This window comes from Folsomia candida, unplaced genomic scaffold (assembly GCF_002217175.1).
Source record: "Folsomia candida strain VU population unplaced genomic scaffold, ASM221717v1 Fcan01_Sc006, whole genome shotgun sequence".
Taxonomy (NCBI): Eukaryota; Metazoa; Arthropoda; class Collembola; order Entomobryomorpha; family Isotomidae; genus Folsomia; species Folsomia candida.
In genome coordinates, this window is record NW_019091198.1 from 6,811,941 (window position 1) to 6,829,242 (window position 17,302).

The 17,302-nt window shown below is 36.1% G+C and overlaps 3 protein-coding genes across 7 annotated transcripts in view; 1 reads left to right on the forward strand and 2 right to left on the reverse strand.

Moving 5' to 3' along the window:
- Positions 1-86: 86 nt before the first annotated feature.
- On the reverse strand, positions 87-2,782 carry LOC110851121 (nischarin). The gene is made up of 7 exons (XM_022098760.2): positions 2,300-2,782; positions 1,957-2,228; positions 1,616-1,858; positions 1,368-1,538; positions 939-1,223; positions 568-624; positions 87-461 (listed from the first exon to the last, which is right to left on the reverse strand). The coding sequence occupies exons 1-7, from the start codon at positions 2,478-2,480 to the stop codon at positions 282-284; spliced, it is 1,389 nt and encodes a 462-aa protein (XP_021954452.1). The 5' UTR covers positions 2,481-2,782; the 3' UTR covers positions 87-281.
- A 147-nt stretch (positions 2,783-2,929) lies between these two features.
- Positions 2,930-6,877, reverse strand: LOC110851399. 3 transcript variants are annotated; one of them, XM_035852734.1, is made up of 11 exons: positions 6,678-6,876; positions 6,574-6,599; positions 6,067-6,501; positions 5,555-5,996; positions 5,400-5,494; positions 4,616-5,324; positions 4,311-4,520; positions 4,109-4,195; positions 3,921-4,025; positions 3,704-3,847; positions 2,930-3,632 (listed from the first exon to the last, which is right to left on the reverse strand). In XM_035852734.1, the coding sequence occupies exons 3-11, from the start codon at positions 6,499-6,501 to the stop codon at positions 3,400-3,402; spliced, it is 2,460 nt and encodes an 819-aa protein (XP_035708627.1). In that variant the 5' UTR covers positions 6,574-6,599; positions 6,678-6,876; the 3' UTR covers positions 2,930-3,399. The 3 variants fall into 3 exon arrangements, with proteins under 3 accessions (XP_035708627.1, XP_021954855.1, XP_021954854.1); XM_022099163.2 differs by having other exon boundaries at positions 3,921-4,022; positions 6,067-6,599; positions 6,678-6,877; XM_022099162.2 differs by having other exon boundaries at positions 6,067-6,599.
- Positions 6,878-7,786: 909 nt separating this feature from the next.
- Positions 7,787-17,302, forward strand: part of LOC110850741 — a 35,904-nt gene continuing 26,388 nt past the window's right edge. For 2 of the 3 annotated variants that reach the window (XM_022098272.2, XM_022098273.2), the window contains exon 1: positions 7,791-8,062. The gene's annotated coding sequence lies outside the window, so the exon portion shown is untranslated. Of the gene's footprint in view, positions 8,063-17,302 lie in introns of all 3 variants that reach the window. The other variant, XM_035852778.1, reaches the window with a different exon arrangement.

Genomic DNA, 17,302 nt, shown 5'->3' on the forward strand with positions numbered 1-17,302 from the left:
ACTTTTTGGCTTCTTCTTTGTCAGCTCTTTTGCGATATGAGTAGAGTTGTGCGTAACAGATGAATTGATTTGAGATTATGCATTTGTTTTTGGGGTAAATACTTAAAAAACATAGCTATTTTATTAGTATTATGCGTATACATATATAAAGCTTTTTTAAAGCACACAGAGTTGATGGTAACAGCAACATTATTCTATAGATAAAGTTATTCCATAAAAATTGATCATAATAAAATTTTTGGTTGCACTATAATATTTTTAATTAAAAATTCTAAACACGATTAAAATGCGAGCCGAGGTTGGTTGATTAAAGTAGTTCTCCGCGCTTGTTCAATTGCTTGAAGAATAGAAATTTGATCGACTTCGGACAGCGAAGCTTTCTCATTGTCGAGAGAAATATCGTTCGCTCTTTCGTTAAAAAATGCAAGAGCCCGAACTCGGTAATCGACGGTAGAAGCGACCTAAAGAGAAATAAGATCAACAAAATGTAAATTTTAATAATAATTAGCATATGAAAGGATTAAATCTAATTTATAATAATATTGACGTTGAAATATTTTTCATTACCGGATTTCCAGTCAAGATTAATACTTCAAGACATGGTAGGTCTGATAAATGTGCGACCTGTAAATTAAATCATCAATTAAATGTCAACTTTCTTCACATATTGAAGTATAAAGACTAACAAAAATGATAACTCTTTCCCCTGTGATGCAATTAATTTTAAGGATACGCTAGAGTTTTCTACGTGGAGGAATTGGAAAATAATGATAAAGGATCGTTATCCAAACTTTTAGATTTCTAGGATGAAAGGGCAGAAAATCATACAGGTGAAAATTATTAGATACGAAAAGCTCATGATGGTAAAAAGAGGTTAACGATATTTTTGTAGTTGATTTCTGCTAATGGTACATTGTTAAAAATAATACAATACGGACCTCATCCACATCGTTGATTACATTGCAACTCAAGTTGAGCACGGTGAGACTGTATAATTTGCTGAAAACGTTGAGATTTTCGATTTGATTTTGTGACATGTTTAACACTGTTACATTTCCCAGTAAAACATTCATATCACAACCGATGAAGGATAGTACATTTCCACTATAAGAAACGTGTTCCAACTCCGGCAAGGATGTGAGATTATATACTGTATGGAGCTGATTAAAGCTCAAGTCGAAAAATCGTAACTTTGGAGCAAGTTTCCCAATATCCTCCACACTCTGAAAGAAAGTTTGCAACACATATTATTATTGATTAATTTAGGACGAAATAGTTCCAATTTGTGAAATAGACACAAGTTTCAAGTGTTGAAATGGTAAACTTAGTTTAGGAATACTTATTTGGTGACAAGAAAAATGTTTCACCTTGATCACATTATTACTTAAGTGCAAAGATCGTAAATTAGGCCAGACGTGGGAAGGACCCGCATCACGGAATGACTTATACACGGTATCACACAACAATAGCTCATTCGTGGACTCTAAATGCGAATTTTGTACAGATATCCGATGGACTGTTTCTCTTCCCACTCCAATCTAAAACCGTATACAAGTATAAAATAATTAAGCATACATTTGCATATTTTTATCTTTATATATATAATTTTAATTACAGCAGCTATTTTGTTAAAGTTTGCCATCTTGAAGGAAATTTCCTCCAAAGACTTGAATGGGGACAAGTCGACGTCATACTGGTTCGGGATTATGGTACTTCTGCCTAATGGTATGTTGCTACCCACAATTTGCAACTGCTTCAAGTTTGTACAAAAATCCACAATGTGAGTAAAATCATTCCGTTTGTCAGTCGAATCCAAAAATGGTACTGCCATTTTCATCCGTTCGTTTATAGCAAAAATCTGCAAAGCAATAAACCAAAACGTTTACTGTTTTTATTTCCGAATTGAAGATAATTAGTCTAAAATAAGACGCTCTGCTCGCCCTTAAAATTTCATACCTGGTATGGAGATAGTATAAAAGGTGTTCCAGAGCACAAAATCTGATCTCCCTTTTCAAATATATCCACAGCTAACTTTTTTAACATGAACATGATTTCGTATTCATGAAGGTTAAAAAACTGTGCGAGATCATCGGGGGGATTTCGGCCCAGCAGTTGTAATACATTTGTTAAATAGATGTCCAATTGCGCTCGACGTTGTTCGACAAATTCAGGATCCTTATTTCCAATCAATTTCTTTGGAGGGAGGACGACATTGTCTCTTGGAATGCCTGAACATAATAATAACACCTAAATTAACCATTGTTATTATAAGTTAAACATAAACAAATATTCAACTGACCTTGTGTCTCGACAAGTTTTCTATGCAGAGCCTCGAAATCGCTGTATCGTCGATCCACATGCCAAAACACATCTTTGACAACAACTTGGATTTTATACCAAATTGCAGTGTCTTTCGTGTTGTGAATGTCCGTCACCAGACCGGAAATGTATGCAGTTATTCCTTGTACAAAGCAAGCCATGTTGAAATTGTTGAATCACAGTAAAAATGTCAGCAAACAAATTACGTCCAAACTAACTGATCAACAAGAACTAAAAACAAAACAGTTTTACGAAATTGATATTCCTTACTGTCAAACATTCGGACACTTTATATTTGAAAATACTTTTAATTCTCTACGCGACGCTATATTTTTGTAACGTTAAGGTTTACTAACTAATTGTGACTAAAACAATAAAATGTAAACTGCGAACAAAATAAATGAATAAAATGACTTCTTTTATGTGACAGTTACACAAAATGATCTACCTAATTATGTATCATATGCGATCAAGGTTGCCTCGCTAGTCGGTCTCTCTCCATCTCATTTTTCCCAATGTTCTACCTTTTGTAGAAATTCGTTAGCAAAAGTATTTTATGAAATTAGTAATTTTCCAAAATTGAACTAATAACTTGACAAAGTGGACAGGGTTTAGTAACAAATGTATCAAATTTATTTCGTAACAAGCATAAAATTTTGCTAAAACAGACTTTTTCTCGGTTTTTTCTTCCCTTACTGACAACACCAATAATTCTGTGAACAACATTAATATTATAATAGTTGATATTCCGTTGAGCTTGAATAGTTCAAGCTATACGAGGTACCACGTTCAATGCAAAAATATATTCGCTCTGCCAACTTGTAAGACCTAGCGCATCAGGAGACTAAAAATTATAATATACATGGAATATTTGTACACACACCGCAATATGTACAGAAACCCTTATATCGTACATGCTTAGGTGGGCGGAGTAAATATTTCTGTAATCAATTAAATTAAAACTAAGTGTATTATAAATAACAGTAGCCACCTATTTTTTAAAAATTCGAATAATGAATAATGTTAATAATAACGATGATGGGAAAGGTGACTAATAATTAATTAACGGTAAGTACTTGGCTATGGCTGATCTGGTGAGATAATGTTATTTCCAGCACTCTTTCGTGTCTTCAGAACCTGGAGAACTTTATCTAGACGACCGATCCTTGGTGCGGCATCTTCAAATACCATTTCCGGCAGTCCTTGTGCAAACTTCTCGAAAGCTGGCAGTGATGTAAAGGACTCTTCATTTTCATCCGTGCGGTCCCCTTCTCCAAGTTGCGCAAGGAGCACTTCTTTAATCACTTCGTTTTCTACGTAAAAATGGCGTTGTAAAATATGACATATTTCAGGCACAAATTGCACAATTGGAAATTATTCTTACTCGGATTGGATGGAATAAATTCACGTACAGGCGAGATTGTCTTTTCAGTATTAACCACGGTAACTTCGGGTTCTAGATCCTCTATTGCACTGACATTGCACTGGGTATCATTGGTCTTGATTACTTCTTCCTCATCTTCGTGCTCTATTCATTGATTATATTGTTAGAGGTATAAAAATAATAAAGACATCAAGTTGGTTGACGCTTTAAAATTTACCTTCGTCAATAACTAAGCGATCACTGTTAGCGCTACCTGTCTCCCAATCTTCATCAAATTTTTCTTGAAATCCTGAACCTCTGGCTTTCTTTGCGCGAGCGGCTGCTGTGCATTCAGTAAATCAATAAGATATATAATAACATAATGCAGCTAGTTTATAAAATCGATTGATGTGTATATGTAGGTACTTTCAAAATCAAGGTTGACTACAAAGGTCTCTTCATCTCCAGTTGAAGATCCTGGGGACGCAGGTCTCTGGTTGCTGGTTGTAACAACTATAATAAATATAATTCCATTTAATATTTCATTATTATAATAATTTTAAATATTAAAAGTTAAATCATAAGTAATATATTCTATTTCTATTAAATAGATAATGAAGCCAGTTACATTTTGACGAGTTATTGTCACTTCCATTTTCATCATCATCATTTTCCCAATCCTCCACAATCACTCTGCTACTCTTTTTGGCAACCGAACTTCGGTTTGGAACAATCTTCTTCTGTGGTGATGCACAGCTACTTGTAGATTTACTAGGGCTGACTGATTTATCGTCAATTACAAGGCAGTCGGAATCGTAATCAACTGTAGATTTCAACTCTACAGATTTACACCGTATTTAATACATTCAAATAATAATTCACCCAAATAATGGTTTTTATTAACATATTAGCGACAACGTATAATGCTTATACCTGTTTCGCTGGAGATTATTATGACGTCGTCGTCACTCGCTGATTTTTTCGTCTCTTTCTTACGCTTTGCCACAGGAGAAACTGGCACAAAGTCGTTTGACGAGCCTGTAGAACCCGCCGATGAGCCTCCCCTACTTTCATCGTCAGAATTGCCAGTAGCTGCGTTTCGTTGGGACCCAGAAGCAGAAGGAAGATTCATTATCACAGGACTGTCGGATCTACCAAAATTACCCGAAGGTTTAGGAATCATAGAATGCAACATGTTTGCATCCCGCAACAATGAGGGCGAAGGGGACCGTGTGTGTCGACGGGATCTTTTTTGACTTGTTGGTCTTGATGGCTTAGGAAGATATCGCTTATCAATTTCTTGCTCAACGATCAATTGCGTAGGTCGTGACATGGGGCGGATTTCTCGGTCAATTCTTCCTTGAAATACAGGTCTAGCATTTTGCATCCCTCGACCCCCCGGTTGAAGATGTCGAGGCAGCGTATCAACCTCAACAAACCGGCCTCGACCAACTCCGTGACTAGCTCCGTCATTTAGCACTGGTCGGTCCAAACCCAAGAGGGAATCGAATTGCGGAGGTTGCATGGTCTGAGAAACAATTCCATCCCCTTGGCTGACCAAATTCTTTGAGTTTAATTTCCTAATCATGTTATCAACCGAATCTTCAGGTCGATAGCGTGGACAATTATAATCTTTGCTTCTCTGTAAGATAGTTATTTTTCAGTTAAAGTATAAGCTCAATATTATTACTCATTCTCTTAGCTTTTAAATGCTTACATCTGACTGGCCAAATGGCATCGGAGCATTATAGCCAGGATACCGAATTATATTATCTGGATCGATTTTAGGATCTTTTCTTGAAGTTGTCATAACTAAAATAAGAAGTTTAGCTCTTTATTTAGTTAATGTAACTGGGTATGAGTTTGACTTACTGGAATCTCCATACAACTTGAGGCCACCCGTTGCTTCTTCCATCGCATTTTCCAGCCATCCAGGAGGATATCCAAAGATCCTCATTCTGTACACGTGAATCGGGACCTCTTCAGGTTCAAGATCCATAGCGTATCGTAGAGTGTCGGAAAGTATTCCAGGTCTTGTGTTGCTACGAGGTTGCTCTTCATGGTATCGTTTCGGACGTCCCCCACCGCTGAAATCGGTGCGCTGAGGTTTTGAGGCCAAAAACGCTTTTCGATTCACAGCAATTCGCATCGGGTCTTTCGGCACAGTACATTCCGTAATCATGTGATCTCCTTTGCAATTCCAACAGCAGTTTTTAGGTCGTGGGGGTGGAGGCGTGATTAGCCCACGTCTCTTGTTATCGCCAGAGTCTGCAGCCGTGCGAAATGACATCCCAATACCAGAGATGCCAGACTCCTATTAATTTGATTAAGTTATGAAATAAATAATAAGACGACTTTCAATAGCAACATGTGTATATACTTACAAGATCGTATAAAGGTCTCCCATCTCTGCTACTGTTACTATTACTTCGATCACGATATGAATTTTCTTGAGTTGATTGGCGTGATGAGTGCGATTCATGACTAATGGTAATACCTCTAGACCTAGGTCGATCTTCATGCGACCAAAACCCTCCCTTATCTCTACCAGTATCCCTACCAGTTTCATGAATTCTATCCCTACGAATACTCGAACCAGGAGAGTTCGAAAATCCTCCCACATCTTCAAAATCACCCCTATTATCCTGACGTCCAGAACCTGTTTCATAGCCACTCCGATCCAAAGAATATTGAAAACTTTCTTCATCCGTCTCTATTCGAATCTTAGTTCTGGAAGTGTACAAACACCTTCCTTGATAAGAATCATAAGGTGGCGGACTTTCCGGGGACCTCTCATCATCTCTCCCGTAGCGCATCATCTTTTCAGATAAATAAAGTAGGAAAGCTCAAACTTGCAGTTAATCCGAAAACTACGGCTAAAGTTCCTCTACCTCGTACAGTCTCCAGGATGAAAGGTCTGAAATAAATCAAAACTACCTTTTAGATATGATGACCTTAAAACACACAGGAGAAAAATATAAAATTTTTCACCCACAAGAAACAAAACCGTGTCAGGGGACCACCATCACATCATTGGCCACCACTGGATGGAGGCCACGAAGCTATAACTTAATATCGGAGGTAATTAATTAACTTTCAAATTCCAGCAAGGCTATTGTTCTAATTTACAAAGGAGAAGGAACAATTAACTTGCAGGAAATTCCTATTCTAACTGCGTCTCAAACCAGCCTCGCTCACAGTTTGCCCAGCTGGGGCTACGCGACTCGATCCCATGAAATACCTGTCGGCTATCAGTTGAGGAGACTAACTCCGCTTTCTCCCCGTATGCAAAATAAAAAATCTGCTAATTGCCTCGTGATAAGCTCTGGGTTATCCTCATGCGACTCAAAATATGCCAATATCCTTGACAAGTCGGTAATAATGGCACATTTATTTTTAACGATTCCACGTACAATTTATAATTTCAGGGCGAAGGAAATTGAACAATGCAAAAATGCGACGGAGCATTATAGTAGTTTGACAATGGGCTGTTTTATTTTGGTGACTGAATTGGAATGTTTGTTTCTCTTGTGTATTATTATATTACCTCGACCCTGAGGAAGTTAAAATGTGTATTAATACGACCGACTTGAGGGGAAAATTACGGTGAGATCATTTCAGGGACCTGAAAATGTTTAATGAGTGACAGGTATTTCAAATCCGATTGTTCGTGATGGGTTATTATTACGCGATATTATCAAAAAGTGTCGCGTATACAAGATGGTTTATTTAACGAAAATTACGGTGAGATGATTTCAGGGACCTCTAAATGCTTACAGGTATTTCAAATCCGATTGTTGACGACGGATTATTGTTACACAATATTATCAAAAAGTTTCGGGTACAAAATTTTTTGAATTCAACTGCGTTGCATTTCTTAAAGTTGACTCATCCCTAAGGAATAGTTACATACATAGATTAACAAACATAACTATTGGTAGTGGTGCATGTGGTAGCTGTTAGTCTGGCCTGAAGTAAAGTAAAGTAACATCCCATGAATGACTGCTTTGCTTTAAGCAGCATCATCATCACGGTAAAATATCAGCATTGTAAAGTTATCTAGTTATGTTATGTAGTGCGAGGAAAGTGAGTGTTGAATCGAGCTGATTGACTAGTATGCTCTGAGCTTTGGGCATGAGAACACGTTAAATTGTTGGGAACCACTTGTGCATAAGCGTCATCATAAGCTGCTAAATAAGTACAAGTTTTTCATTGTTCAACGATTTCTGAGTAAACTGTGAATTTCATGCATATTTGAAAGAGAACATTGTTCTTGCGTGTGGTGTGACGCACTCGCATATAAAAATATACTTACTTTGTGGGATACGTATTTACAACGCTGAGCTGAAGATCTGCTGGAGTATAATACATTTTAAGACGGTAGGTAAACCAAACTTTGTATGCATGTCTTTTTCCAGGAGTAAAATTTGTACCTTAAATTTACCCACGACGCTATGATAAGTTATCCAAAATCTGGACAATAATGTCCCCCAAATCACGCTTAATGAAGTTGTTGTGACTTTGCATGAGATCACAAAGTTTATTTTTTTCCTGCGAGGACTGATGAATCATTCAATTAGCATAACCATTCTACTTCCACCCACACCTCGCACTGCAACACCTAATATTATGCGAACATTAAATAAATTTACTGCAAAAAAAGGATTACCATAAAGCGAATTATTTCCCCGAATGCTGATCATCTCACCGTATCCAAGCCGCGTTATTGCGTAATAGTGCTCTATGTGAATCAATTATTTCCAGTGTAACGCGCAACAGGAAAACTGTTGAGATTAAGTATCTTGGTTTGGTCTGACTGATGGCAACGTTTATAAACAAATAGATAGATGCGACCATAGGTTAGATAGCTTGCGGTGTTTACGCAAACATAAAATATGTACACATGGATAAAACCATGCATCGCTGCCGTTTATTATAGCATTCGCACTCTGTTCTACCACATCTAGTTATCGCCCAAAGCGTACATATTGTCAAAATTCATGAAATCTACTCTTTACTTTGTTTGACGACTGAGGGCACCGAACTAGATCAAATCAATCATTGTGATCTATAAAGTTAGGACGCATAGTTTGGTTTGGTTATTGCAATTTGTTCATGTTGACATGGGTTGTGGTTGGACGTTGACAGAGTGATGTTATCCATTTGCATATAGTTTTACGAGTGCAGTAGGGTCATATTGTCCAGTGAGTAAAGGGAGATTATATGTTGATTCAATAGGCTACGCAGGAAGTAAGTACGTAAATGTGTGTTTTTACGGTGCATTTTTCCAGCTAAAATTTTCCATTGTTTAAACAAAGTATGTTTACCTAGAATTTTATCCACAGTTTAAATGATACCTATTCAACTTAATAGTGACGCTTGTGTTATTACTGACCAGGCGAAGAGGAAGTGCATTTATTAGAGATTAATCAATTAGAGTTGTTAAATTTTCCTGAAACAATGAGCCCAGTTGCATAAATGGAGTTAAAGGCTCACATTATGATTATTGCTTATATTTGAATGTCATCAAGTTCACGCTCCTCTTCACGGCGGTGGGTGTTATCGCAATAGCCTTGTCGCAGAAGTGGTGAGAGATCTGTAAAGAAGCCAGATTTGTCATACATATCATCCAACTATTTAATAAAGTGTTGCTTGCTGATCTTTAGTGAGGTTAGCGCATTAATTGTATCGCATATGGCGAGCACGCATTATTTTATTACTAAATTGCAACGCCTTTCCGTAAAGGGATATCTATTGTGTACCCTTGTCCTACAATGACAGGGAGATTACGCAGGGGCGGATTTATTACTATTTTATTCCTATTCCGGTACAATCAAAAACTGATAAATAGGCATTTAGCAGTAGGAAATATGTTTATAGATTGGTGTCTGCATGTTCAGTTTTGATATTCTCAGTGACCTTTTGAAGTAATACACACATAATCCGGAAAGGGTTGGACTGCGTATTATGTAGTTCATGGAGAAGTTCGAGGTTTATTTACTTTTGCGTTCAGTACTGTGAGAAATATTGTAATGCGCAAAATAAATGCATAAATATGGATGTTTACTTACAGGGTACTAAAAATTGCATTGTCTCAAAGTTGGTGTGACAAAACTGTTAATTTTAGGAATAGCAATACTTTTCCAAGTATACGTGTTTACAATCAATAACAAAATTGCAAAGAGCATAAATTATTGTTGATTATTGGACATTTCTGATTTTTGCGTCTGAAAGCTGTTTGCAAAACAGAAGGATAACACTTAAAAATAAATATGAAGATAGATGGGAAGTGTTTTTTTCTTTACTAAAACTTCAACTATGATAGCTTTACCCATGGTTTCGGATACATTATTCAATTTGAGCCGATCAATCATGGTTTAACCAGATTGACGGTCAAAAATAGCCAAGTATGTATACTGCGTACATCGAATATGGGTCAAATATTGAGCTGTGCCATTCGTAGCTGCCACAGTTCAGGGTCACTCTCCTTGCCAATTGTGTCCATAGTGTCGAAAAAAATCGACTGTCAACTTTTCTTTATAGTCGCTCAATCCTGACATTTATAATGGGCAATAATGTGCGGCTATAAATCGATACCCATATAATTTGCAGTTGACACTCGACGGAATCAGTGAAATTATCATGATGTCAATTTTTGGGACATTTTATTTACGCATCGATTGAAGCATTGTGTGGTAGTCATACCTGGGCCCTAAATTGCCATGAAGATGATTATTATTCTGAAGGTTATCCTTAAACTTGTCATGTGGACGGATGGAATAGAGCATTTTTTAGGCAATGCCTATGATTAGGTCCATTTAACAAGTGTGTTGTTGATAACTTCTTGAAGTGTGCGCATCATTTATTTATAAATAAATTCCTAATTAATGTCGAGTTTAGCTCGATTTCACCTTCGTCCCATCAGCGGCTCTATTCTTCCCTAATTTCTCGTTTGTTTGTGTTACGCAACGTAAAGAAGATGGTAATGCACACATTTTACACTTTTAATTGTCACATAAAACTGTTTTCCTTGCTTAATTAGCACCATCAAAGAAGCCTGCAACCAGCGAATGACCAAATGAGCCTGTGAATGAGCGTGTGAAAATGAAATTATTTTGCAGTTATATATCATCGTCGGCTTCATTGAATTACTTGCAAACTTTTCGATCGTCACTTTTTTTTGCTCATCTCTGCGACAGGTAACTCGATCGTACATGTTGAAGAGTATGAATGTACTGCACCTGTGAGTGAACTGAGGTACTCTTCGAAGCTATCACTAATAATTGACATGCCTTGGTCAAAGTTGTTTAAATTGTTATAGACTCATACCTGCAAGCATTTTGCAGCTTTTAAGTAAGAATAATGATCTCTTTAATTCGAGAGTCCAAAATATTTTGAAATCTTGTCGAATAAGAAGATCAGTAGTTTCCTAATTTTAAATTAGGTTTAACTCTTCTTAATCACTCAATCGCAACAATGGTTTCGTCCACAAACCAAGTTTCAAATCCTATCTGCATTGCAAAAAGGATGAGTGTTAGATTATCCTCACACAAAAGGAAGAAGATCGTGTGGCTGAGTAACTGTAGCAGGAATCAAATGCATATACAATAAAATGCTACACATGTCTCTCTTATCAGTGCAATCTTATAAAAATGTAGTGTTTTGTATTAGACATGGACTGTGAAATCTTAAAAATTGGATTCGATCCTTCGACTTAAGTTGTGTTCATACGTTCTTAATTCTGCAAACGAAAGTTCACACAAAGTTGCTGAACTTTTGAACGTATTTTTCATTAGGAATTGTATTTAGAGGTATTTCCAAAATACCTTTACGGCCATCCATAACATATCATTAGACACATTTCAAGCGAGTTGTTTAATTTTTGTACCGTAATGAATTTGTCAATATCAGTAAGAAACTGATGAAGCACGCCCACTCATAAGTTGCTCATGTCTGCGATGTCATATTTCTTATCATAGAGCAATGACCACGCCACACATTGACTGATAAAGCTTTTCAAGAAAATCTTGTCTAGATCTGTGCCCGATTGTGTCATTGTTTTTTAATAGATGAGGTGTGTAACAAATTATTATCTTAATAAAATAATGCTAATGTCAGAGTTAGCTAACTTGCCCAAATATGCTGAGGATACAACAACTACTGCAGATTACCACACAACTTCTGATAATTACTAAAGATATTGGACTTCTTTGAATTCTTGCTACAAGATTATTAAGGAAGAGAGAGAGAGAGAAACATTCATCCATCTCTCAATCACAATAATTGTTGATTGGCAGCAGGTCGACCATGCTAATTAAGTAGATGGTCATTTAATTAATGTAATCTGCAACCCTCCATTCTACGTATCTCTCGGCTGCACAAGTCATCCTTGTTTTGCTGCTTAATAATTTGCATATCCAGTAAAATCATACGACAGCCAGTCAGTCAAGCATCAAAGCCAAACACGGCTTAAAAGTTGCACAAGGCGTGCTTTGTTAAAATTACATGTATCGCCATCACCTCCATTCTTCAGGATTCCATTTCACATATGAGAAACCTCAACGTGTGAGTATAATAAAATTAAATTTTGGGAGGTGTGATTCATTGAGTAATTCTATTATTGATGTTTATACCATCGTGTGGTTTTCATTACATGAGCAGAACAGCACCCCATGCACCACAATGAATTAATGAATGAGTGGAAATGTCAGAAAAAAACTTTTGTATTTATCTAGTGACTAATTGCACTCGCTGACGATAATTGGTAAAATTGCGTGGTCACTATAATAAAAAAATAAATGGAGACGTCTTGCATTGAAATTTCTCAGTTGAAATGAACTTTTCGTAATGTGGATTGATTAATGTCATCTTTATTATAAGAGAATAAGCCCGAGATGAGATACCTGTATACACGCGTGACGTGCATGTGTGTGTACTTCTGTTCAGTGTTCATTGTCAGTTTATGTATGGCATGGCATTCAATAGATTTGATAAATTATTATGAATAGCAATAATACTTCTGTTTTTAACGATTATCACACACACCGTAAATAACGCGACGAGTGTGTTCCTAATGGTTTATGCAAATCTTTGAAAGTATTTAAAGAAACGAAGGAAAAGACATTGAAACTGACGACTGCCTGCAAACAGTCAAAAACATTCCCGTCCTTGAAACAAATGTCCATTTAAACCTTAAGAATCTTCGCTAATCCTTCGTGGCTGTCTTGGGTTAAAAATATGCCGTTATGAAAAATACTTCACTTATTGGAACCCACAGAATAATAGTAAACGCTCCTCAGTGTATGATTGTGGTTAGTTTATGGGCCGTCGTTCTACTAAATAGTAAATGTAGCAAACCTGAAGGCTCTCACTTTCTTGAACGGTGTGCATATTTCAGTTTCCAATTAATATGAGCCAATATGAGAATCGTTTCCTTAGGGTTCTTTTTACGAAAGGACAAAATTGTTTCAGAGACGGACAGGACAATGGAACTTTTGTCGTTTTCTCAGCAGTCAGTCACTTGTTTGTGCAACATGCAGTTCTTAAATAGACCTTTTTGTTATACTTATTATATGAATTTATGAAATTGTTCTACCCGTCATGTCGCCGTGTCCTTTCTGGTAATTTGTACCTGTATAATGAGACTGTGCTCATGCAGGGTTGATTGACGGATTGAGATGTCGCAACGTATCAATTAGCCGATATCACGTCAAGAAAACCAATGCATGGAAAATCAGTGAGGGGTGAATTAAATAAATATTAGACTCATTCTTTTTTGGGATAGATTAAGTTATGTAATTTCCATAATTTGTTCTCCTAATGATGCAGAGCGATGTGGTGGGTCGACGAGAGCATCTTTATTTTCCTCCCCTTTTCATTGATTAGAAAAGGAGATCTACATAAATTATTTGAAGGAAGATGCACAGCAAAAAAAAACTCTACTTCATTACACACATAAATTGAGGAACGTTAATAATTTACGTAGGAGAGGAAGGATATTGATAAATTTATTTGTATGCATGACGGTCCCAGAGGCCTTGGAAGGAAATTAAAGCAAATTGAAAAGCAAAGACATTAGATTCGAGGAGGAATTCAGCAGTAAGTAATTATAAAAGTCCAGTCGAATCCTTGCACGAATATGTTTCTACATTGTTCTGTCCGTGTGTCTTCTTACACGCTTACGTCATAAAAAATACAGAATTCCTTACAGCCAGATACATGAATGAAACTCATGATGATGCGAGTTGGATGAAGTGATCTCATGTTTAAACTATTTAACTAATTGTCCAAACAGTCAAGTTCATTTCTTTTAATAGCTGCTAATTTAATGACTGTTTCCAGACATATTTGTGTGTGTGACATTATTAGAAGGGTCGACGATTTAAAAAAATCTCTCTCAAATTAGTATCAACTCATTCATCCAACACTTATGGTAACAACGATCTGTCTTATTTCATTTCATTGCATTGTAAGGAAATCATAGCCGTTCAGCTTTCTAATGCAAGTTTAGTTTAATTCCTGATTACAATAAGCCTATCAATTAATGTGTGTAAGACATGCATATCTACATATGTACGTACGTAGGAATGAGCTGTGTACGATTCGCTGGATTAATTATGACATGGCTACTACTACATGATTGTCAGAGGGTGGATGTGTATTTATTAAAAACTTTTTCATTTGATCATGACCGATAATAAACTTTGTGGGTGTGTTCTCTAACTCTTATTTACATATCACAAAAGTTTAAAAATATGTTGTTACATATTTCTAGGTTTTCAGACATTTTTAAGTATTTATAAATATTTTTATCTATTATTTCAAAATAATTGAAATTTTTTAGATATTTTTTGTAAAAAATACGTATATTTCTCAAGTATTTCAACGATTTTAGACCAAATTTTTGTACTCAAAGAAAATGAATCATAAAAAATCCAGAGTATTATCTTCTAAAGTACAAAATTTTAGAAACTTCGCATTTTTTTGTACATATTTCGTAAATATTTTTGCATTTTTTTGTAAATATTAAATACATATTTCCGCGATTTTTGGCAAATACATATCCACCCTCTAATGATTTGTACATATGATATGATACAGGCCACATATTACGTGCATTCATAAGCCACTGACCCCACACATCTTATTAACTTCTTTGTTGTTATCTATCTTCTGTCTTCATAATGAGAAATATCAACCAATAATTGGAATTAGTATACATACATAGTTTCCGTACTCGCATTTTTGAACTTTCCATTCGATGTTAATAGTAAGGTCATTTTTTGCGTGTATTACTGCTACTTACAAACACAGAGGATTGTGGTTAATGTATTTTAGTTGTTTTCAAGTTGAGTTAAAACTCACGATTTTCCAATAATCAAGGCGCACTTGTACCATTGTAACCACAACTAATTACATTGATTAGCCTGTAATAATGGCGCACTTGCACTCGTGGACTTGGTCAATTTCAGAAAGTTACGCGATTGATATGATATGTGCTCCAATTAAGATAAGTAAATTTTAAGATTTATATAAAAAGATATGCACTAAGCAAGTCTTGCTATGTATTCTGTTACGTGTGACCCTGGTGTATTTTGACCTTCTGGTCTTTCTCACTTGTCTTATATAACAGGAGCAAGAATAAAGCGAAGCAATGCAAAGTAAGGAGCCGCAAGTTGCATAAGTCACAAAACTTATTCAATTTAAAGCCTTATTAAGCTTTTTCATCAACTGATTAGGAATAATGACTCAGGCGATTTGACTTGGCTGAATCGTCAAAGAGAGGCTGACTGAAGGTGTGTACGTACATCATATTCTTAAAATATGTATGCGATGCAGAACAATATTTCTTAATGATGTCACCTGCTTTTCCTTTCAAGACGAAGGCAGATTAAAGGCAGAGGATAAAAGTCTGTCCAAAATCTCTTTGCTTCAATTGAACCTGCCAGTATTTTGACAACTCTCCTGTCCACCCATTAGCTCTTATCTCGTACACATATTGCCTTGTATTTATGTAAGTATATTGATATACTGTCCCATAAATCAGACTCAAACGAGATGAGAATGTCCAGGTACGGGTGTGCAATTTGATTGCAAATTCAGATGTTTTTGTACCAGACGTTTTTTTGCAAAAGCAGGTTTAGGTTAGTAGTTGAGTGTGAATAAACTTATTTGTTATACAGAAAAGACATTTAGCTGTAGAAAATCTGCCACCTGCACAAGTTTATGCATTGCCATTTTAAGATGCCATATATTTAGCGGAGATAGTGAAAAAATAAATGAACTGCAACTTAAATGTCACTTTTAATGTGAACTATAGTGAAATTAAGCAGCACATTTATACTGATTTTGCTGAGCAAAAATACCAAAATACGTACAAAGATAGCAAAGACTCGCTTGAAAATGAAGCTATGAAAATTAGTGTGATTATCTGTTCAACCTTTTCCATGTTCCGTCTCAGATTCTCTCGGTCGGTCGTATTTAACTTCTTCTTGTAACGCGTATGTGGCGTGTTTACAGCCTTGATGTTGAGCAGTTTGAGCTTTATTAGAAGATTTCCTTCCGACCTGGGATGGAAGCCGTACGAAGAAATATTCCACACGGCATGAGCACGGACACAACAATAAATCTCGTCGGACTGTGGAGTCATTTATGTCTTTGTTACAGAAGATCGAAGAGGTAGGTTGATGTTGTACGTAGGATCGTTACTTTCCATTTTGAAGCGATATATGGTAATGCGTGAAATAATGCATGAAGAATTTTTCTCTCATGTATCAATGAACATCATGAATCGAACTTTTAGATCTGATAAGACTCGTAGAAACCTTATGGATGTACAAATTCTTGAATTTTCATCATCATCATCATTTCAGTGTCATGTCACTGGCCACTCATGCATGCAGCGTAAATATGGAAATGCAGTATAATTCGAGTCTACTCCCTGATTTTCCTGACCTTCAATCAGCCTCCAGAATACATTTTTGATAGATTTATGACCATATTATTACACAATGCTTGAACAATTTTCAAAAGATATTTCCAAATGAGTGATAAATTGAGCGAAAATTAACTAGCCATCCAAATGAAAATATTAAAATATTAACATCTTACATACGCAGTATGAAGATGCTTAACATACATAAAAATATAGTCCTTTTAAGAAGGTGCAATTAATCGAAAAGTCGTAACGCGCACAAATATTTAATTTCTTGCGAGCTTTAACATGTTCTGTGCACATTTGATTTTCGACTTGCACTGCAGCACGAAAGTCAGATCTCTCATGTAGCTGATATTTTTTAAACCTTTTTATGGCTCCTGAGTGACTCGGTGGATTTTAACACTTTCCATGTTTATTGCACAGTACGGTGCTGACGAGTGATGAACTGAAGGTTCAAGTTTTTCTAAGTAAATTGCTTCTTCTTCTATTATGCTCTCCGTCTTCGTACTCGTCTTGGATGCATTGCTGGCTGGTCTTTTTATTCTTGCTCGAAATAATCCATTGCATGCATAATTTTAACTATGATTAAGATGCTCTTCATATACTGACGAACTTTTCCATACCGACTCGGCTCGTAAAGAAGTCATAGATGAATCAATAAAATGGTAACTTTGCATTCTTCA

Excerpts from the sequence above, each read along its gene's own strand:
- LOC110851121 (XM_022098760.2), bottom strand. The coding sequence starts at position 2,480 with ATGGCTTGCTTTGTACAAGGAATAACTGCATACATTTCCGGTCTGGTG. Across the intron at positions 1,539-1,615 it reads ACTTTAACAAAATAGCTGCT|ATTGGAGTGGGAAGAGAAAC; the intron begins GTAATTAAAATT and ends ATACGGTTTTAG. Across the intron at positions 625-938 it reads TAATCAACGATGTGGATGAG|GTCGCACATTTATCAGACCT; the intron begins GTCCGTATTGTA and ends TTTAATTTACAG.
- LOC110851399 (XM_035852734.1), bottom strand. The coding sequence starts at position 6,501 with ATGATGCGCTACGGGAGAGATGATGAGAGGTCCCCGGAAAGTCCGCCA. Across the intron at positions 4,026-4,108 it reads AGTCAACCTTGATTTTGAAA|CAGCCGCTCGCGCAAAGAAA; the intron begins GTACCTACATAT and ends CTGAATGCACAG. Across the intron at positions 3,848-3,920 it reads TCGCTTAGTTATTGACGAAG|AGCACGAAGATGAGGAAGAA; the intron begins GTAAATTTTAAA and ends ATCAATGAATAG.